The sequence below is a fragment of the Vicugna pacos genome, chromosome 20 (assembly GCF_048564905.1).
Source record: "Vicugna pacos chromosome 20, VicPac4, whole genome shotgun sequence".
NCBI classification, from domain to species: Eukaryota; Metazoa; Chordata; class Mammalia; order Artiodactyla; family Camelidae; genus Vicugna; species Vicugna pacos.
Window position 1 is genome coordinate 6,996,884 of NC_133006.1, and position 23,166 is coordinate 7,020,049.

At 40.7% G+C, this 23,166-nt stretch overlaps 1 protein-coding gene across 1 annotated transcript in view; it reads left to right on the forward strand.

The window, feature by feature from the left end:
- BMP5 (bone morphogenetic protein 5) overlaps positions 1-22,435 on the forward strand; it is a 109,648-nt gene extending 87,213 nt beyond the window's left edge. The window contains exons 4-7 of the mRNA XM_006211522.4: positions 4,298-4,492; positions 15,447-15,523; positions 16,780-16,890; positions 20,635-22,435. Of these exons, the coding sequence (XP_006211584.1) occupies positions 4,298-4,492; positions 15,447-15,523; positions 16,780-16,890; positions 20,635-20,784 (533 nt within the window). The 3' untranslated portion in view covers positions 20,785-22,435. The remainder of the gene's footprint in view (positions 1-4,297; positions 4,493-15,446; positions 15,524-16,779; positions 16,891-20,634) is intronic.
- The last annotated feature ends 731 nt before the right edge of the window (positions 22,436-23,166 follow it).

The window sequence follows — 23,166 nt, forward strand, 5'->3', positions numbered from 1 at the left end:
TTTCTTTGGTCCTAGCTGCCATCAGTGAAATCACTGGGATGCCGGTATATCCTTTCCTGTCTCTTCTCCCCTCCCACTTGTGTGGGAGATCCCCCAGTGTCTTTAAACTTGAACTCTCCACCATCAAATTCTTCTCACTCTCTTTTTACCACCCCACCCACTTAGCAGATCACTTCCCTTCCCTCCTCTGAGGGTCCAACATCAGGACATGGATGTGACACAGGGAAGTGTCCTCTTGTTCTAGGATCACGTCATCCCATCACTGGCACCGCCTCTCACTTTGGGACAGTTTTGGGTCCACCTTAAAACTCCTTGTGCCATCAGCTTGCTGCTCTGCTCACCTTTGAACTACGACTCTCTCGGAGGCGGATCCTGATGCTGGTACAGGAGACCGTCTTGGACCTGCCCTCAGTACCCACGTAGCAAACTCCTTGGAAACCACTCTTCTGATGGAGGAAGAATCTCCTCCCACCACTTGTGTCTCCTTGTTAACCAAGCTCCAAAATAGGGCTGCCTTGTCCTCCCAGGATTTTACAGGAACTTTAGGTAAAAACAGTTCTGTCAGATTTTTTTGGAATCGCCTTTGTTCATGAGGAGTTAATCATGCCCACCTTGGTACTGGGCCAGAAGGAACTCAGTTACAGACTCAAAATCCCCTGCTTCCTTATACTCACTGGGACGTGGTTCTGAATCTGTGCTTTACGGGTTCATCATTTCCTTACGATGAGTTCTTCCCTTTCAGGCTGGTCCATCCTTATCCAGACGTATCCCTGGTGAATTAAACTTACCCATGTTCTAGCCATGCCTAGACCTGTCTGAATCCTAAGGTGAGGACTCAAGCTGGGATCCTTTATCACCTTTTTCTTTTAAGGCTCTTTTTATTTCCTATACTTTTTTAATGAGAAATCAAAAATAAGGATCAGCTTTGAAAAATAAAACCATGAGAACACACACCTATGTGCAGTTTTCCTAAATCAAAGTGTTTAAGGTACGTTTCTTTATGGATACATTTGTAGTATCTAAAACATACTGTAACTTAATCGTAAAATTCAACATTGTTAAAGAGATTTTATAAAAGTTTCACTATTTTTAATACATACAATATAGTCTTGGTTTCTATTAGTCCTTCTAAGGAAAACAACTGTTCAGCCATTCAGAAGGCTCCGTCGGCATAATCGACGTAGGTCTAATGTGTCTGAAGGAGTCGGTTGAATAGTTAATGCTTCCACGGTCTAACTCAAGACCAAGAGCCACTGAGCGAGCATTAACTTGTGGAATCTTAATAGTCACCTCATTGCCGAAGTCAAAAGGAAACCAAGAGGAAACTTAATAATATCAAAAGTTATTTTAAAGGGAGTTCACATTGGTTTGAAGGGTCCTTTGCTTCACACACAATATCCACCTTTGTAAAGTCCGAGAAGCCCATATTTGTAACATACACACATCCTTAGAGTTTCCAGAACATAAATCTTGGGAGCAGTATTATTTCTCCACAGATAAAAATTAAAATATTCGAAGTCTTTAGAATAATAACAAAAGAAACCCCTCTTGCAAACCAAGGGAAACTTGGCACTCTGCATGAATTGCTTATGGGACTATAAAAGGGTCAGTGTGTGTTGTAACGAATGGAAAACCGATTTTAACCATGTTCCACTCCTGCCCATCTTGGGACAACCTACTTCAGCATTAGAGAGATCATATATTCTAAATGATTTCTGCAGTCATCAATGGATGCGAGTAAAAATTGAGTTCCTGTTAAATTAACACTTCATTAAAACATCAAAATAAAAGCTCGACAAATACATTTGATATTGTACTCCGAGGCAGAAAAAAAAAAAAATAAATAAAAAACCTGAAGAACAGATTGCTAGTTATTCTATTCCTTAATAGTCAAGTTTCTTAGTTCTTTTTTTTTTCTTTTGCTGCGCTCCCTGTCAGTGGAAACATCTTAAACCAATTTCAAGTGCTACACCTGAATAAACATGTTGTAAAAGTGTTTATGTATTGAAGTGGGTCAGTTCAAGGTATGGTATTTGGCTGGGACTTCTAATTTCTCTTTTTACAGCAAAAGGGCTGCCAGAAGGAGGAAGTCTGAGCTGAATTAATACATTTGTTACAGTGGAAGTAGAATGGAAACTACCCTGACCTCAAATCAAACTGCCTCTTTCATTTATGCCCGTGATAGAGTTTTTCTAAGAAATATAGACCCTGGCGTGGCGCCACCGTGAGTTTGCATTTAAAAGAGAAACCCATGCGCTTATTTGTATAAGGTTTACTGCTCCGATTATTTGTCGGTTCTTTCTCCGGTAGGCCTGAGTAGGCAGGCATGTGTGAAGCGGGTGGCCGTTTTCATATTTGTAGGAACCGAGCAAGTTTTCCCAGTTAGTCGCGAACAGTTGCTGAGAACGGCCGTGGACGGATGCTGGCCGGTCGGCGCGCACGCGTCCTGTTCTCAACCGGCACCTCCACCTTCCGGGGACCTCCCTGTCCCTCCCGGCAGCTGCACAGCCTCACATGGCACGGTCTCGTTTAACGACGGTGGAAGGTCGGTGCACAATACAAGTATACACAGAAGAGTCTACACTGCCAAAAGAAATTTGGTTAAGAGCAAGAGTTTATTTGCTAAAATGCCACAGATGCCATTTCACGGACTTGTTTCCCGTTTTCCTTCTTCCAAGGTGGGTCAGGACTTAGAATGGACTGAGGCTGCCCTGCGATCTTCACTGAATAAATGTTTTAAGAAAACCTGCACATTTCTCAGGGGGCAAGGCAGGGCCCGTCATGCACGTATTTCAAACCACATTATATATCTTACTCTGAAAAGGTTGGTAACTTCTGTATCTGGAGGAGTTTTTTTTTTTTTTTGGCATGCGTTTTGAGTGATTCTCGAATAATTTACAACATAAGGTTAAACAGTTCATTTTATTTGGGTGATTTTCATTACGCTCGAATCAGCCAATGCTTCTCTTTATATATATAAATAAAATGTTTCCATGATAATTATTTTAAATGAAAAGAGCATAACCAAGAGCGAATTGTACAAAGGGGCAAAGAATAACTAACTCCTAGAGTATTTGTGGAATGGCATTAAATGATATATAATTTAATAACGGATAAACAACAGGGAGCTACTGTATATAACACAGGGAACTATATTCAGTTTCTTGTAATGAGCTAAAATGGAAAAGAATCTGAAAAAATATGTATATATGTATGTGTGTGTATAACTGAATTGCTTTGCTGTACACCTGAAACTAACACTGTAAATCAATTACACTTCAATAAAAAATAAAATTAAAAAAAAAAGAATGCATGGAAAACACTTAGAAAGATGTCTAGCACACATCGCAAGTACTCCAAACAGCTTTAATGTTAGTTTAATGATAAGCAGTATTATTGCCTCCCCACCGGAAGAAGTGCTCTGTCAACATCGACGTCTAGTCTCTAGAACACCTGACCTTGCCTCACTCCTGCCTGGGCCTCGCTGTACTCCTTTCCTGATGAACAGCCACACCAGCCGGCTCAGAAGGATCTGAGATGCAGGCTGGTTTAGAGACAAAGGCAAGTCTCCAAGGTTACATGGAGTTTTTCTCCTTTCCGAGCATCTCTGGGCTTCGTTTGCATCTTCTGAAATCCTTTCAGTAAACATCATTCAGGTGTGTCAAAGCTCGGAGAGGGAGGGGTTCTGAGATGTTCATGTTTGCTTCAAAATCCGTTACATGGAGGAAGACCTGGAGCTCAAAGCACACCTCCAGCAGGGGCTTCTGGAAGGATCCATGAAGAGCTGGACGTGGATTACAGCTTTGTACAGTTCGCTGGGCACAGGCCAGGGGTGAGGGGGGGCAGCTCTCAGCACTGATCACCACGGGAAAACCTGCAAGGAATTAGAGAAAGGAGAGCTGGCCATTTGGCTTTTATCACGTGGAGGGAAATTACAGGGCGTTTAATGAGAAGAGCCCACAGCTAAGATTTTGGAAATTGCTACTGAACGTGGACATTTCCAGGTGATGGTGTTCAAGCCTTTCCCTTGAACCTTGCTGACTTCCAGGTCTGAGAAGGATCAGTCAGTGAAGGCTGGAGGGTACTCTGTGACCAAAGAAAAAGTGATCTAAGATGAAAAGCCAAGCACGCGTAATTGTAACGGTGAACTTTCAATGTGTTTAAGGATCTTTGGCCTGCAGACAAAACATCCCAACAGTGTTGCAAAATGTTTCCCTTTTCCAAAGTAGCCCCAGAGTTCATTCTCATCAGGTATGAAGCTTTTTCATGAACTCTTGGTTTGTTCCCTTTGTCCCAGGCCACAGCATCAACGTAAAGTCAGCCGGTCTGGTGGGGAGACACGGACCTCAGTCAAAACAACCGTTCATGGTGGCCTTCTTCAAGGCAAGTGAGGTGCTTCTTCGATCAGTGAGAGCAGCCAACAAACGGAAAAATCAAAACCGCAATAAATCCAGCTCTCATCAGGACTCCTCCAGAGTGTCCAGTGTTGGAGGTAAGATAAAAGCAGAGCGTTAGTTATGCACAGAGAGTTATGGGGTCGTGTGTTGCAAATCAAGAAGCCACAATAAATTTACCCTCTGGAGATACCATCATTTGATCTATTAAATCATCCAGCGATCTTCCTAGCATATCCAGAACGTTTCATCCATGAGTCACTCTGTTGTTCATTTTCAAATCAGTAGGGCTCACCCCCGTATGTTGAAAGATGCTGTTCAAATTAAAATCAAGCTGGCAGTAATAAAATTACGAACTAGCTCACTCAGCAAAGGCTAACCCAAACCGAATGACGCAACTTGTAGCTGACCTCCCCAGGGCCTCTCAGCGATGGCTGGGTAACCAGGTAAATTCAAAATGAAAATTTTATTTTTTGGTACTTAAAGCAATACGTGTAAAGCATGCAGCTTAAATTTTTTTTTTCTGACAATAGAAGCAGGATAGATTGTATGGTCTTTTCCGTTAATTATTTGGAGGCTATTATTTAAGTCGTCTGCTCTGAGTGTGTGTACATGCAGATGTATATAGGAAACCTAACAAAATTATTACTAATGCATAATCGGTTCCAATGTGCTTGTAATTTAATCTATTCAGTGATCGAAAGGGAGATAAAAGTACAGTTGGATCTGAACTCATCAAACTGCCAAAATCTGAAGGGATTTAATCATTACCATTAACATCAGTGATCACCTTGTTTAGCCCCGGCTGCAAGCGCATCTTCATAGGCTGCTCTTAGATGCAAATGATGGCTATTTTCTTCCAAGAAACTATCTGTGTCTATGAAAAATAAGCCAGTGTGAAGGGGAAACCTCGCCCTGGAAACATTCCAACTTAGTACAGCATGTTTGTTCACTTGTAAAATGTGTGTTCCTCTTTGTCGTTGGCCATCACACCAGAGTACTTGCGAGACGCAGTGACTGAGCCGGTGAAAAAAACAGAAATGACTCGACACGTGGTATTTGAGCAAATAAGAACGCTCCGTTCTTCCAAAAAGACACATTCAGTGTGTGCCATTATTCTTGAAATCTTCATTAGTTCTCAAATTACTTGAAACCAACAAGTCATCTTGTTCTTTTGTTATTACTCAAATTTACATGAGTGTTAGATAAGAAATGAATGATTATAAATGAAACAAAAACAATCATTTTTTTAAACCTGAGACTCTCAACAGAAAACACTAAATGGAATTCGTTGGAACCTCCCTAGAGTGTGGGCGCAGGAGCATCGTGTTAGAAAGAGGTCTGTTTTGTGTATTGAGCAGCAGAAGTGGAGGGGAGGGTCGATATGGAATCGCGTTCTACTGAATTACATGCTACCCCTAAAGCAGTGTTGTAAAATAATTTTCCATCAAATAAGTCTAACTGTCTTTGTCACTTGAAAGTAAACGTGACATTAGTGCCTAATATTACAAGGCTATTTTATAAAGATCTTCACAAGATATTTAGTTTGGCAAAAATTGTAATTGCTTAGTATGAAAGATGGAGAAATATAACTCTCTAAGACCTTTTCTTCCTTGTAAATACTAGCCTGTCAAGGTTGTATATTTTTCTTTTCATGTAGAATGGTTCTGAAATAGGTTGAAATGTTTTTAATTTAATGCAGCAGACTGCATTAAGAAAAAGATTTGTTAAATCTTGAATAGAACAGTAAATAATTTTTGAGGAAATTACAAAGGGGAAAGGTTAAGTCGCATCCGTATTCTTCGATCTCGTAATGACTCTGGCAGAGACGTTCCAGCGACTGGAATCATCAAAGTCCTTTCCCCTGCTGGTGACCTCTGTTTATCTTCTCTTCCTGACCGCAAGAAACAAATGTGCTTCCATAACCAGAGATGCATAAAACACATGGAGTAGAAATCACGTAACTTTTCACCAGTTTCCTAACACCATTCAGAGTACAAAATTATTCTAATATAGACCAATATTTTCTTTTTAAAAAGTGTGTCATTGGCACCCATTTCTGTGAAATATGTGGCAGATGGTTTTGGAGCGTGTTCATATTTCGATAATAAGAAGAAAGAAAGTAGCTGGTTTGTGTGTAGAAGACTTAACCTTTCAATAAGTAGTAATCAAGCAGACGGGAAAAAGTCTCATAGGATTTGGCTCAAAAAAACAGGGGTTTAAGGAAAGGGAATGCTAATATAAATATAAAATTTGAGACATTGGAGACTTGAAATGCCAGAGAAATTTAAAAATTATCCAAATATAAATAGTAAATGCTGTAACACTCCTAGGCTTTTACAATAAAAGACTGTGTGGAGACTCCACGACTGAGGAAGGCCCAGGACGGAGTATTAGAAGTTTGCTCAGTCCCATTTCTTTTTTTCAACGCATATCGTCAAACGTTGTAAGTCCCCATCAGTGCAGGAGAGTTAAAGCCCAGGTTATTCTTGCTGCCTTTACTTCATTTCCTTCTTCTTTCAAAGAGTCTTGCCTTCCCACTCCCCAATGCCCTTTTATCCTCCCATGCTCCTACGGGAGAGCCTAGAACAGTGTCTAGCACAAAACAGGAACTTCACGAACGCACGTTGAACAAGTTAACGTGTTGGCTGTGTGGGAAAAACTAACTTCCTTTTTCAGGGGCGTGTGCACAGAACCCCTGCTCCCAGATTTTCTGTAGAAACTCTCCCTCTTTGCTCCTCTTCAGGGTTTTGGCAAGCAGGTAGAGCAGACACTTTGAGGGAGATAGTGCCTATTTTCACGATGAGGCAACACAGTTGACGTTTATCTGAATTTGGGTTTGGGGGAAAAGGGAATGTTGGCAGTAGCTAAGTTTAAGTTAGCCACCCGTTAAGATGGAAAGACACTCAGTTGATTAGAGTTTAAAGAACCTACCAAGAGCAAGATGCTGTTCTAAGGACTGTATCCGTGCTGAAAATAATAGAGCCTTAAAGATTTGGAGAACTAACAGGGCAGATGGAAAGTTCTGGTTCATTGCAGGCCTGCTTGGAAAGTTCCTTATTGCAAGCTTGATCCTAGGGATCTTGGAAGGTGAATCCAGTCATGGGTGCCCGGCCTGAAACCATGGTGGTGTCTTAGGACAAGTCTTTCAAAGAGGCATTAAAACAGAAGCATCCCGCACTTACTCTCAGTTCTGACAGGCACTATCTCTTGCCTACTGGACACAAAGTCAAGTCATGCCTCTCGGACAAACTTATTAATCAAAACCAGAAAGAATAATTAATTGCAATTATTTGCTTACAATGTGTTAGAGTCTATAATTAATATACGTTTTCATTATTTCAAAAGTAATCAAGTCATAAAAAGAGCTACAGTTCTCCTCTCATCACCTAATTCTTTTGAGGTGGGAACTGCCGAGACCCTGGTATCAGCATGGTGCACGCACTTCCGAATCTTTTCCTCCCAATTTACATCTCTTTTCGAGAATATATTTTTGTTACGCATTTTACATTTGTTATGTATGTGTTTATGTATTAATTACATGAATGGTATATTTTTATAGCCTTTTAAAGACTTTTCTAAGAGCAGTTTTAGGTTCACAAGAACATTGAGAGGAAGGTACAGAGATTTCTCATGTACCCCCTGCCTCTCACCTGCACAGCCTCCCCCATTATCATTGTCCCCCACCAGGATGAGGCATTTTATTATCAAAAGTGAAACTACATTGGTTGCTCACAATCACCCAAAGTCTATAGTTCACTCTTGATGTCATAGTTGGTCTTATGTATTCATAGACAATATATTTTTTCCATCTTTCAAATTGGTGACTATGTTTTTTAACTGCTACAATGTATTCAATAGTGCTTGTATCAGAATTAATCACATCACTCTTTAAAAGACATTTTGGTTGTCTTAAAGATGACTGGATAAAGAAGATGTGGTTTATTTATACAGTGGAATACTACTCTGCGATAAGAAGGAATAAAATAATACCATTTGCAGAAACATGGATGGACCTGGAGATTTGTCATACTAAGTAAGCCAGAGAGAGAAATCTCATATGATATCACTTGTATGTGGAATCTAAAAAGAAAAAAAAAACAAAGGAGACAAATGAACTTATTTACAAAACAGAAACAGACTCACAGACATAGAAAACAAACTTACGGTTACCAGGGGGAAGGGGGTGGGAAGGGTTAAATTAGCAGTTCAAGGTTTGCAGATGCTCAGTACTATATATAAAATAGATGAACAACAAGGTCCTACTGTACAGCACAGGGAACTATATTCAAAATCTTGTAATAACCCATAATAAAAAAAGTGTATGAAAGGGAATATGTACATGTATGACTGAAACATGATGCTATACACCAGAAATTGACACAACATTGTAAACTGACTATAGTTTGATTAAAAAAATGAATACACACACACACACACACACACACACATATATAAAAACAAGGGCAAAATCATTCAAAAAAAATTGGGGCTTTAGAAAATCAATGCTGCCATGAAAATCCTATAAGGCTGCCCATGTGAGAATGGTGTTAATGCATGTGATTTCTACAGTAAGTAATGCTAAAAGCTGGTGTCTGTGTCTTGAATGTGTGAAATTTTGGAACTCCCTTCTAAAACAACACTTATTTTGGTGCATGCGACATCTGGCTCTAGTGATCTTCTTGTCTGTCCATCTGTGCATTTCTCTCTCTGTCACCCATCATTCTGTCATCCAACCCTGGGGCCACTACTTACCAGTTGTATCATCTTGGACAAGATATGTCACCTCTCTCTGCCTCTGTTTCTTCATCTGTAAAGAGGGAATGTTAATAATACTGGCCTCATAGGGTAAAATGACACGTGTTGTGAGGATTCAGTGATCTAGTATGTGTAAAAACCGACAGCGGTGGTTACATGCTCATTCAGTGTTAGACGTTCTCATTGCTCTTGTTCAAATGACTTCATGTGGTTTGGTTTTTCAGAACTGGTACAGAAAGAGTTCAGACTTTTACATTAGAGAAAATGAGAAATTCTCTCTCTCTCCCTCTGTCTCTCTAGTAAGTACCCCTGCCCTTGGTCACTTATTTTCAAGTGTCTTTTTGGAGAAAGTTCGCGAAGAGAACATATCTGGGCGTGGTTTACTGTGAAATAGGTATTCCATATTAAATCAACATCCAGTGGGTGGCAGGCACAGTAGTAACTCTACGCTGATAAAATGTGGGTAACATAAGAATCTTGCTTCTTAAAAGGTGCTCCCAAAGACAATGGGAAAGACATGCACGCTAGTAATTATCGGGAGATCAATTCTGTTAGAGTAGGTACGGGTGGTGCGAGACGAATGAGCCCAGAGCGCCTGAGCGGTGCCCAGGTATGCCCCACAAGACCTCATGAGGGACTCATGAGAGAATAGACATTTTCCGGAAATGGAGGGGTGAGTGAAGCCATTTCAGACTTACGAGCTCGGTTACGGAGCCAGGTACCGGTCTCGAATGGCTGGGGGTGCAAGTATTCTTGTGTGAGAGGAGTGTGATGTCAGCAGGGACCAAGCCGCAAAGAGTCTGTGAGTGATGGTCAGGGGCTGTGGTGTTTCTGCGCAGGCAGCTGGGGAAAGGAGTGTCCTAATCAGATACGCATTTTAAAAAGTTAAATTTGGCATCAGAATGAAGGACGGGATGCCAAGGGAGGAAGCTGGAGGCCAGAGTATGATTAGGAGTCTAGCCCAACACCCCAAGCAAGGAAGATTATAAGATTGGAGAGATGGGAGGTGGAAACCACAATACATGGCATGGGGCCAGCGGAACTCTGGAGGTGGGAGCATCAGGAATAAGGGGAAGGTGCAGGGAGAAGACGCAGCCACGAGCCCAGCGCTTAGATGCAGCACAGGACTCGATGCTGCCATGGAAACCAGTGCAGGAGGGCGATGTCGAGGATGGAGCCTCCAGTGGGAACATCGGCACTTTAAGTAAATTTCATAAAAGAGGCAAAAGACTTACAGTCAGAGAGCTAGGAGCGGAGCAGGGATGAAGTGTTATCCTAGGACCAAGTTACCAAAGAGGACGTTGAGGGAGTATGAGGGCACCAAGAGGGCAGAGGGCTTCCGGTAGGCCAGCCAGGCTAGAGGTGGGTCCGTCAGAGGGTGCTATGGGTGGGTGTAACATAGGGTGGGAGGCAGGAAGAAAGGAAATCAAGAAACAATAAATTTCCTGGCGTGGACCACTAGCTGAGCGGGGACCCTGTTAACCGAGCAGACAGCATGCAAAGAGGGCGAGGTCAGCAGCGAAAACGGCGGGTAGGAAGGCATCTGGGAAACCTAGGCGCAGCTGGCAGGCTTTTGGAGACTCAGGTTAGTGGGCGGGTTTGTATGTCAGTGAGCTCTAAGGTGAGAATGTTACTTGCATCATCCAGGTAGACGCTTTGCCAAGCAGAGTTAAGCAAACACAGCGACAGTTGTCATTTTGCAGTGTCTGTTTTGTGTCACACATTCATACATGGACAAAACACAGTTTTCCCTACACAAATAAATAACAGTAATTCCTACCAGGTTGTAGGTAAATTCAGGCGAGGAATTCACTGGCTGCGGGAAATGGGGATTAAGCTAAGGCAGCAATAGCATTTGAAATCCCTCATCTTTGGCGGAATTGTTATTTGTCTGGAGTTTCTCATAAATTTGTTTACCCCCAAGGTCATATCAAAATTTACGACTGAGTACTCTACCATCACACCTTTCCTACGATTTTACCTCTTGTACCTTCAGTGATTTGTCATTTTCATTTCTTGCAAATTAGTTAACGTCTTGATGCTGTAGAAGTTAACTTCCTGTATCTCCCTCTGGGAATCAAGCAAGAGAGTGTTAACCCCTCCTCCTTTGTTCTGAAACATGGTATCTCATCATATTTGGCTTGTTTAAGCTATTAATGTGCTTAAATGTTAAATTCTATTTTGGAATGTTTTCTTTTCTTTTATAGATTTACCTATATTTAACTCCTTAAGGAAATTAACACTCGATTTTAAAGAAAAGGAAACCCACAGTAGTAAAGGGAGTTTTTTGGACTTGATTTTCTTTTGTACCTTCATAGCTAATAAGCTAGATGTATTTATTTATTTGGCTGTTTCTTCAGGGACTAGTGGACAGACTATTGAAGCCCTATGTAGATCTCAGGATATTTTTTTCCCCATGTATTTCATTTTGGTTTTCACCCTTCTTTTCTTCTAAGACAAAATAATTTTTTTAAAAAATCCAACAAAGACAGAGATTAAATTTGCACTGTTGAAGGGCGGGGGAAGGAGGAATTGGATAAAGGCAATCAAAAAGTACCAATTCCAGTTATAAGTAAATACTAGAAATGTAATATACAAAGTGATAAATATAATTAACACTGCCGTACGTTATAAAAGTTAAGAGAGTAAATCCTAAGAGTTCTTATCACAGGAAAACATTTTTTTCCCTTTCTTTAATTTTGTGTCTGGATGAGACGATAGATGTTCACTAAACTTACTGTGATCATCATTTCGTGATGTATGTAAGTCAGAGCATGACGCTGCACACATTCAGCTTACACAGGGTGTCTGTCAAGCCTATCTCAATAAAACTAGAAGAAAACAAATCATTAAATAGCTAGTAAAAAAAAACCCCATAAATTTGTATGGTTTCCAGAAATTGACCATAAACAAATGGGCGATATTTTCACTATCTGGGGACTGGTTTCAGATATTATTACCATTACGAGGCAAAAAAGCGAATTATGGTGCGTGTGATACCTGCTTTGTGGTTGAGGAATATTTTTCCAGTGTTGGCTGTGGCACCAGACCATTTAGCAGTTTGTGGCGTGACATTTCATTTGTAGGCAGGTTCGTCGTTGCTACGACCATGCCCATCTCATTTTAATATTTGTAGGATGGCCAATCAATATTTTTTAAAGATACGAGTCTAATTTCTTCAACCCTCCTCACACAGGTTATTCTGCCAACCATTTAGCAAACCTAGCTGCAGACCTCGCTGGTTTGGGTACAACATTTGCTTAGCTCAGTACCATTAATTTTTATTTCTGACAGAATAAGCATATGGTCCTAACGCTCTATGAAATCAGACTCTTGGAACCAGATTCTGTTATAAATTTCGTTGCTCGTCACCTTTTATGTGATGTTACATTATATACATCACTTAGCCTGCACGAAAAACTGCATAGATGGAACAGATATATTTTGACTTTCAAGCTTTACTTTCTGTCTTTTTTTATAAACATAGAATTCAAATAACCACATACATAGTTTATGGCTTTTCACATACACTTGTGTGTGTTATTGGCTCCAAGGTCTTTATTCTCATTCAATGTTTTCAAATAAGACAAGGATGAATAAATATCCCCATCACTGCCTGATGCAGTAAGACTTGAGCCATCATCTGTTTTGGGACGGCCCAGTTATTAAAAATGATTTTTACATTTTCAAATGTTTGAAAAAAGACTCAAAATGTAATAATATTTTGTTTCATGCAGAAATCATTGGAAATTCAAATTTTAGCATCCATTAGCAAAGTTTTATTGGAATATAGCCCCCTCCACCCATCTACATATTGCCTACAGCTGCTTTCATGATACAACCGCAAATGAGTCATTGACAGAGGACTTTAGTCTGAAGTATATACCGTGTGTCCTTTTAGAGAAAACGTTTGCGCCAGCAAATTAAACTTAGTCTAATGCATAGCTGACTTTTTTAAAAACCTAAATACCAAGAAGTTTATGCAATCAAACAAATTTCAGAATTAGTTATTCCTTATCCCTAAAAACGATACAAACTTACCCATTTCATGTTATTGTACTTATTGTCACAGTACGCTTGTTCATCGCCTGGATGAAGTTAACTCTTTTTGCTATTTCGATTAAGAGAGATGTTTACCCAAAGAATAAGAGTGCTAAGTTTCAAATTCTCTGCCTTCCGTTTTCTGTCACTGTGTACATATTTAATGTGTCTTAATGAAGGCGACTGCAGATGGAAATAACTCTGATCGAGGAAAGAGTCTCTGGGTTCAGAAATGAATCATTTTCTTGTTTTCTAGGCTGACATTAAATAAATAATTAGTTGAAGTCACTGTGAAAGGCCTCTAAGACAGGCCCCTTGGATGGCTGAGGTGCCTAAATATTCATTAGAGGCTGAGGACGATTAAACTGGAAGGTGGCACCTTCATTAAATTGGGAGGTGGCACTTGGAAGACAGACCTTCATTTTCACAGCAAACTGCTACACTGATTTGGCAGAGGGAAAGTCACATTCATTCCTGGATGAAAACCTTAGCTGTCTTCTTTGAAAACAAGTTCTTTAGCGGCTTTAATTACCCTACATTTTTCCCTCTTACATATTTTGTGTTGCAAATAGTCAAAGTGGGTTAGCTTTTAGAATATTATTTGTTTAAATTATGCAGAAGCCCCAAAGACGACAATATAGATTTTCTGTAAAGCTCTGTCTTCCTTCGGTTTCTTACTTTATTCCAGATGCAAGTTTGGGATTCTCTATTCTTAATTCTTTAAAACAACAATAAAAGGTTATGGGTTTTTCAGATTGTATTCCAAAATAAGTAATGAAAACTGTGTACTTCCTTTGCTTCAAATCATTTCTGGAACTCTCTGAGGAATTCATTCCTCAATTGCTCAAATATTTATGGGGTGCCTGCTATGTGCCAGGCACTGTCCCTGCCACTTGGGAGAGACCGGAGAACCGACAGGAACCTAGCCAGATTTTCACTCTTGTGGGGAACCAACAGGAATCCAGAAAGATTTTGACTCTTGCGGAGCTGACGTTCTAGAGCGAGGAAACAGGCGAGAACCAATGTACATGATAAAGGAGTCAACGGCAAAGCCTATTAAAGGATGATAAGCAAAATGAAAAAAAAAAAAACAAAAACCAAGCGAGGGGAGGGCGATCAGGAGCATCAGAGTGGGCACTGCGATCTGAAACGGGGCAGTCAGTGAGGCGTCGCTGTCAAGATGATGCTTGAGAGAAAAGTGGAAGAAGCTATAGGTGTTAGTGAAGTAGAGTTGGTGGGGGACGGGGGGTAGGGGTTGACAGTGAAGACCCTGAAGTGGGAGAGATGACCTGGGCGCCAAACAGCAAGGAGGTGGCACCGACATAGTGGAGAGACGGAGAGGAAACAGGTCAGAGGGGTGATGGGGCCAAGGCACAGGGAGCCTGGTGAGCCTTAGCGATACTGGGAACCGCAGTGGGACATTTGGCCAGAGAGGGGCAGGATTCAGTCGGCTCGGTCAAGGTCCCCTCGGCTGCTTTGATGCGGAGGGGCCAGGGCAGAGCGGGAAGATAGCGGTGAGGCTACGGCCGTGATGCAGGTGCGGGATGATGATGACTTGGACCAGAACCAGTCACGGAGGTGCTGAGGGTCGGTGAGTTTTGGAGGTATTTAATGAAGATAAAATGGGTAAGGATTTCCTGACAAATTGAATGTGGAAATGAGAGAAGGAGTATGATTTGACTCCAGTTTTTGGTTTGTTTGCTTGGCCAGGGAAAGGCTGTCAGTCATCAGGTGGAACAAATTTGTGGGGGTCTGGGAGGGGGACAATCAGACTCCCTACTCTGGGCATCCGGAGTTTATGATATTTATTAAAATAAAATCAACCCCATAACATCCCAGTTGGTCCTTTCTGGGTACTTGCCTCATGGGAGAATTTAAAACCTATTGTGTGAATATTTAATATACATGGATGTATGAAGTGCCACTGTAGTTTGAGTGAATTACTGAATGAGGGTTTATTGAGGGGCAGGCAGCAGGCTGCAGCACCGTCACAACAGAGAGCACCCAGCCCCATCCTCGTTAGAACCTCGCCAGGTAGATGGTCTTGTCTGCATTTTACCGAAGAAGAAACTCAGGACACGTGACTTACTGAAGTTCACCTGGTTAAGCCAGTGGCTTTCACTTTGAGATTCGAACTCAGGTTTTACAACATCAAACACAGCCTCCTTTTTCTTTTGTCAGGGATGTCACAAAAGAAATACTAGGATACCTGCTAAGCTGACATTTCCTTTAAAATCTGATTTTCATCTTCAGATTATAACACAAGTGAACAGAAACAAGCCTGCAAGAAGCATGAACTCTATGTGAGCTTCCGGGATCTGGGATGGCAGGTGAGAATTGCCAGATTGGTCCCTGCTTTTCTGCTTTATTATGAATCCTGAGTGACACATAATCTTTGCCAGTAATTTTTCCGATACAGTAACCAATTATTTTTGATATGACTATTCAGTGTGTGAATTATCCACGTCATTTTTATTTCTTCATTATCCTCTCACCATTGAAACATAATTATTAGGGCTTATGGTAAAAAGCAATTATGCTGTAGAATAAATTCAACCCTGTGATCTTTAGAAAGTGAAAAAAAGTGCTGTTGTGTAAATATCCCAAATTTTAGTCTTAATGCCAGGTTTTCAGATTAACATGAGCAATTCCATTTGCCTCCTCTGGTTATAAGGTAGATCTGCAGAATAAAAATTTGTTTCTTGTACCTAAAAATCTGATTGCTGTCTTTTACATATGCTTCACAAACAGGGTGAGGAGGAGGATTTAATCAAAATAAGTGTTTAATGGCTCTAAGTAGCAATAGTTTGCATTGAATTGTTTGGATTGCTCCATTACAATGGATCCTCAGAATATGACCTGTTGTACTGAGAAGTAATATTGAAAATGTAAGCATTTTCAAATTTGTGATAAACCTTCAACACAAACTGTTCAATAATTTTATGTTTGTGCCAAGTTTTGCATCCCTGGGGAAAAAAATATCAGGGCAACCATTACAGGCACCAACTTTTTAGCTTCCCCAAATTTTTCACGTACGGTACCCAGGAATTTGTTCTAATTCATTCCTTCTAAAGAGACTATAAAGTTAATGCCTGCATGGAAGGAAAAACAGGACGAGGGACACATACTGAAGCTTTAGGAGGTCGTCAAGCTTCTGAAAGCAGGAATGCATTCTTAAGAAGTAATGGAAATTATCGCAATTAAGTTCATTCTTATTTTCCTTTCTGGTTCACTTGAACTCTCCAGAGTTCATCATTTCCTGTTTAAATGATATTTAGAATGCTATTTCACGATTATGTTTTCATTCATGAATACATGGGTTAATACAGGCAATGCATATCTTACATCGTGACCTCTTGGGAGAAATTACAGAGGACGGTTTCTCTTGAAAATATTTATACTTTTGTTGTAAACTTAAACTGAACAATAAATTAAGGGATTGGGGGAGGCTGTCCTATTAGAATAATTGTTGGACCAAAATGAGAAACCAATCCAGCTGAAATGCATTAGAGTTTTCTGTAAGAACTGCTTTTCTGCCTTTTCACTTTGGTGATGTTATTTCTTCTTTCATGTGTGTGCATTTTAGGACTGGATTATAGCACCTGAAGGGTACGCGGCCTTTTACTGTGATGGAGAATGCTCTTTTCCTCTCAATGCTCACATGAACGCCACCAACCACGCCATCGTCCAGACTCTGGTATGCTTTATTTTTGTAGGATTGAAAGTGGCTTACGGCGCAAGCTTCATATGAAGTTATTTTAAAGGCAAACACCCATTTATAGTTAAAAATGCATTAAATCTTCCCACGCTCCTTTGGCACTTTTTTAGGGCCAAAGTAACAATTGTGGATGTAGTCGGGAAATTCAGGCAGGTTGAAAGAGTAACCCTGATTCCAGAATGGGGAAGGATTCAGCTGGGGAGATCGGAGTAACCACATAAAGTGGTCGTTCTGCACTGAGGTCTTCACGATGCACAAGGGCTGTTTCTGGCCCAGCAGTACCTTAGTAATCATGGCAAAAACATGGAGCAAGAGCTCTGCTGAATTGCCTCTGAGGGCTTTTACTCTAATTATTCAAGAATGTTCCATCACATACGTTGGTATTATGGAAATTCTTCCACATAGAACATAAGCAGAAGGCTGATGTCTATTTCCTGATGCCTTTTTAAAAATAGTCTTTAAGGGAAAAATTAATCTTTATTATTTTTTTCCCTTCCACACTCAGGAATACAGCAGTGACTTAATCTCTAATAATTTAGGCTTATTTTTCTGAAAAAGACAGCGAGATGGGGATTTCCTGGTCTCTAAATGGCTGGACTGTATCTCATGAGCTCTTGAAATCTCTTGAGAGTCTGATGTACCTGCCTGGGTGTGTGACTTGTTGACGTGACAGGGGGACAGTCTCTGGAAGACTAAGGAGGAGGCTCATTGAAGAAAGAGATGATGTGAAATGTGCAGAATTTAGTCTCTACCCAGCATAGAGACTAAACAGGCCATGTGACACAATTCCAAGTTAAAGTTTGGGTTAACACGAACATTTGAACTCTACATAATTAGGACAGAAGGAAGGGGACACATTAATTAATACCGACTATGAGTATCTTACTTACGTCATGACCTCTTGGGAGAAATTACAGAGGACAGTTTCCCTTGAATCTCTCTTTAGATTCAAGACAATGAAGGGAGTGGAGCTATTTGGTGGACGGCAGTCGGAAAGCCGTAGGTACTAGAAAAAAGTCTGTCTTTGTGGGGGAGGCATGTTTATGACCAACAAAAAGAGTAACTGTTCGAGTCTGTGAGCAGATGACTTCTTCAGAAGGTTCCTTTTTCCCCACAATTAATTTAAACTTTAAAGTTGACGGAAAGAGCACCCCAGCTTCCTTCTGAATGGGGAATGGTGTGTGTACATTGGCAGCCTCCATCCTTGACTTGATGTTTTGCCGGCATCTTGCTGCCCTCAGAGTTTCTGCAGGGGAGCTAGACCCCAAAGATGCGTGCCTGTGACCACTCACGTGTAGGCATTGTCGGAAACTTGGGAGGTAACTCGGGAGTAAACACGAAACAGAGGGAGAAAACAAATGAGTATTTTGAAAGGTAGTCATATATAAATATTCTTTTTATTGATTTTTTTTTGCTGGAACTTTTTAATTGAGTATAGTCAGTTTACAATGTTGTGTTGGTTTCTGGTGCACTGCATTATGTCACAGGCATGCACATACATACATAGATTTGTTTTCATATTCTTTTTCATTATGGGTTACTACATGATATTGAAGAGTTGCCTGGGCTGTACAGTAGAAACTTGGTTTATTTTATATATAGTAGTTAGTATCTGTGAATCTCAAACTCCCCACTCTCCCTTTCCACCCTCTTCCCCCCGGTAGCCATAAGGTTGCTCTGTATGACTATGAGCCTGTTTTCTTTTGACTGAGGTAGCCAAGTACAAAGTATAGAGTCAGTTCCGGGGAGAGGGGAAGTTTTAAGTCCAGATATGCCTTCACATTGCTAGCTGTAAGGATAAACGCTTCTTGATACAGGATATCTTTTCCGGGGAGGGCGGGGAGCAGGTGTGCGGTGCAGGGAAGGGTATGGTGCATTCAGACTTGCTGCAGTAAAAAGAAAGTGCGTGGAGCCCAGCCTTCTGTTCTTCTGCATGAGACTTCACATCCCCTGAGAGCCAGTCACGGAGAGTGATGCGCCCTGTTGGGTCACAGAGGAACAGCCCCTTGTAGCCTGTAGAGAAATGCCACTTAGCTTCCCAGACATGAAGCTCTTCGTGCTGTCATTTCAGTGACTCCGAGAGCTTTTTGGGCTTTTAGATCCATGTCTAACACATCCAATTCCTCAGGCTATGCATTGCTTAATTATTGAAAAAGCTCTTTGTCAAATATCCCCTTCTTCTTTTTTTTTTTTTTTTTTTTTTATAAATATATAACTGCCTATTGCCAGCTTTTAGGACTGTAGTCTACAAGGCAGTGTCTGAAAACAAACATTTTTTAAAACTCTGACGCAGACTTGGACGGGACGGCGGCTGCATCACTGTCCTGGGAGGCAGGGTGTAAGCCACGGCGGAGCTTGAGACGTACATGGGAAGGTTGGCTGGTTTTGGGGGTTTTTTTTCCTGGCATTGTATACTCTCTACGCCTGTTCTGTGAGGGCCGTGAAACAAGAAGACAGGCGTGTTTGTTGTTAAGAGAACGCATATTTGTGACTAACATCTTTGAGAAACAACACATGAATGCTCTTCTTTTCTTTTTTTTTTTTGGAGCGATGGCTTGGAGAGGGGGCCGAGGCGGTGGAAGCGGGGGGTTATCCATCACAGATGTGGGGGAGATGGGAGAAAGCTGACGAGGGGTGCTCTTGCCTCTGAAATTCAGAGAAACCATCCAACTTCCAGTTTCACGAGGTCTTAGGAAATTTCAAGCCCATGTCCGTTCACCTCATTTTTCCTGCTGTTTCTGTCCACAGGCAGGGCTCCTATATCATCTCAGCCTCCGGGACGAGGTGCAGCCAAGACTCTCAGAGCTGTATTTTCTCTTTGTAGGTCCCCTGGGACTCTGCAGTGGGACTTCCCATAAACTCCTCCGAGGGCCGGCCAGGGTAGCGGGGAGGGGAAGGGGGGACCCCGTCCTGGCGCCTTGCTCGGTTGCTGACGACCGAATTGCCCGAGAACAAACCCTTTACTTAAGCATTTCATTTTCCTTGTACTTTTTTAGGCTTTGGGGGAAGATGGATCTTCATTTTGTGAAATATCTAGGCTCCCTGCATCTGATTTAGCTTAGCCAGCTTTTTGGCACTTGTCTAGGGGAGGGAGAAAGTCAAAGGATGCTAACCTCTGGCCAATTTGGTTAAAAAATTACAGGGAGAAGAGTTGAAATCGTGGCTTTGAAACAAGCACTGGGTTTTACCAGCGTCTCTTTTGCTGTACTTTTTATGCTTCCTTTACCAAGGGAAGTGAAGAGTTGGTGTACTTTTTATGATTTATTGTCTAAGTATCCTTTAAAAAAATAATTCTTAGATCCAAATCTTCCTACAGCCCAATCGTGTGGCTTCATTGATTGCATGTGTAACTTCAGGATTTCTCATGAAGTAAACAGAAGCGGTCATTCTAACCGAAAGGAACCCACTACCAGTTGCCATGTTCTCTCCCCTAGGAAAATTCCCACTAAATATTCCATAGAGAGCATTTTCCTTCCTTGGCAGAATATTTTTCAAAGCTCCAATACGTCATTAGAACTGGTGGGTCAACTCTAGGAGTTAATGCTTAAGAACACATCCTTCCTCACCGGCCCCCACCCCACCCCACCATAAATAAGAGAAGGGGTGTATGCAGCTTCAGGGGGTGCCGGACCGTGAGTCATAAAACAAGAATCTGACTTGAAAGCTGCAGACAGAATGTCTACCTGATTTCTTAACAAACCGAAACGTTCTTTCTGCCCCCAGGTTCATCTGATGTTTCCTGACCACGTACCAAAGCCTTGCTGTGCTCCGACCAAATTAAACGCCATCTCTGTGCTGTACTTTGATGACAGCTCCAATGTCATTTTGAAAAAATACAGAAATATGGTAGTGCGTTCGTGTGGCTGCCACTGACCTGAGAGGATAACGGTTATAAGACAAAGATCTGTATTAAGGTTTATGACTACAATAAAAAGTATCTTTTCAGATAAAAGGGGACTTTCATGAAATTAGTCTGGTTCATTTCATTTCTCTAACCTATGTACAATATCATGTATTATTTTTTATTTATTTAAAGGTCTATATTCTCCTTTGTGGATGCCTTTTCAAGAAAAATCTATTTGATAGGTCACTGCTTCATGCAGTAGATGGCCCAGTCTAACTTTCAATGGGCTAGGCTGAGTCCAATTCCATTTCAACATTTTAAAATATGACTTTTATATAATTTTCTGAAATTAGACAGAACTCCTTTAACTGTTAAGTGTTGTTGAAGGAAATGGAATGCATTTGGTTATGCTCTGCCAATGAAAACTATGATAGAGTATTGATTTAGAAATAAAACCAAAAAAAAAAAAAAAACCCAAACAAAAATGCTTGGATGAACACAGTTTTTTCTTTGTGAGTTTCTGCTTCATTAGATAAAGGGAAATGTTGAACTGGATGCGAACAGATACACGGGAGGCGGACCACCGTTGCTGAACGATTGCACGCAATTGTTCTAACTGTTCGCTCTAACAGAATCGGTGTGGCTGCACGTTCCTTCTTGGCTTGAGGAGTGTAGATTCTGCAAAGAGCTCAAAGCTTCAGGAATTCCGCCGAGACAGACGTGAGCCTGGGGCCATCACTTTCCAAGTTCACGCTCAAAAAGCGTAGTACAACCTTCTTACCTCAAATCAGTCATGTCTGCCTATTGTCTAGAACACTGCTGCTGCGGATTTTTTTTTTTTTCAGATTTCAGAACAGTCCAAAGTAAAGAAATATTTACACATGTTCCACCACCCCCCCCCCCCGCGACGAGAGGCTGTGTGCATAAAACACAGCCGAGCAAGGAGGCAGCCGGAGCCGTTTTCTGTAGCTCTCTTTTGTAACCGAGCTTGCTGATTGATGTGATGCTGGGGATTTTATTTAGGGTAAAAGCACTGAAACTAAACTGGAGGAAATTACCCCAAATCCCAGAATGGCTTTGACAGAATTGCCATTTCGAAAAGAACAGCTGAAATCCATTTTTCATATCTTTGAGAATGAGCTCATTGAAAACCCTATTTTGGAAGGGGATTCTGTAAACCTTCCGCCAAGCACAAATAATTCCAAATGGGAAGGTTCTGTTGTGTGTATGTGCCTGTGTGTTCTAGCCTCTGAAATTAATTTATTTTCTCTGTCACTCTCTCTGCCTTTTAAGGTTTTCCTTTAACCCACTGACTTTGGGAAGAATGACATTTTGTGGATAACTTGCTATTTCTGTTGGCTTCACAGTTAGCCTTATTACAGTTCATCTGAAGTAATCATAAAGTATCGTTTATTAATCACCCTTTTGGACTTTGCAAATAAAACTTGTCTCAGAAATAGCTTCAAAATGTTATGGGTTCGCTTGTAATCCAGGAATATTGCAATGCTGTTTGAAAATACAGTTTATCTTAAAGTGAATTTGATAGTAACTATAATGGAGTACATTAAGTAATATATTTTTGAATTGATGGTATACCGTTATAAGAATAAGAAACGAAAGTCTATTATATTATTCTCTAAATGTGCTGTTTAAATATATTTCTATATTAAACTTGTGATGTTAGTTTCTACTATGCTTTTTGATTTGGCTCTTTTTTTGTAAGCGGGATACAAAATGTAAGTACATCATCATAAACTGAGACTGCAAGAATGGCAGATGTCAAATGTGTGTGGATTATATGTCTGTAATTGCCAAAACTAGTTTTTGTGCTGTGGATAAATAACTCGCTATTAAATGAACAAAGCAACTGCCTATGAATTACAGATTGTCTTCATCTGTTCAAAGAAAGGACAGTATTTAAAGAGCAAAAAAATAATTGGGAATAGAAATTACTTGTTCTCTTTCATTTAAGAAGGAAGATATTCTGCATCAGTATTTTCTCAGATGATGTATCTCTGCATACACATATGCACATATGCTCAGCTACATTATTCTCAAATAACTATCATAGTCAATTCTTAGTATTCCTTTGATAATCTCAAATTATTATCTGAAATCAGAATAATCTGGCCTATTTTAACAGGATCCAAATGACTCAGCTCTTTCCAGCTACTTGTGTACTGATATTTTTGTTTGCATGTTTGAATTTTTCTGGTTTACACATACTTTGCTTTGTAAAATGGTCCTAATCCTTTTTGAAAATAGAAGGACATAAATGACAAATGCTCACGTTGCTTAAATGGAGGCAAAAATAAATCATCTACATTGGAATAAAGAAATGAGGAAATGCAAGAAAGAAAATCCCAAAGAGTTATTTTTTTTTTCTTAAGTAGAGAACTGTCATTTTATCA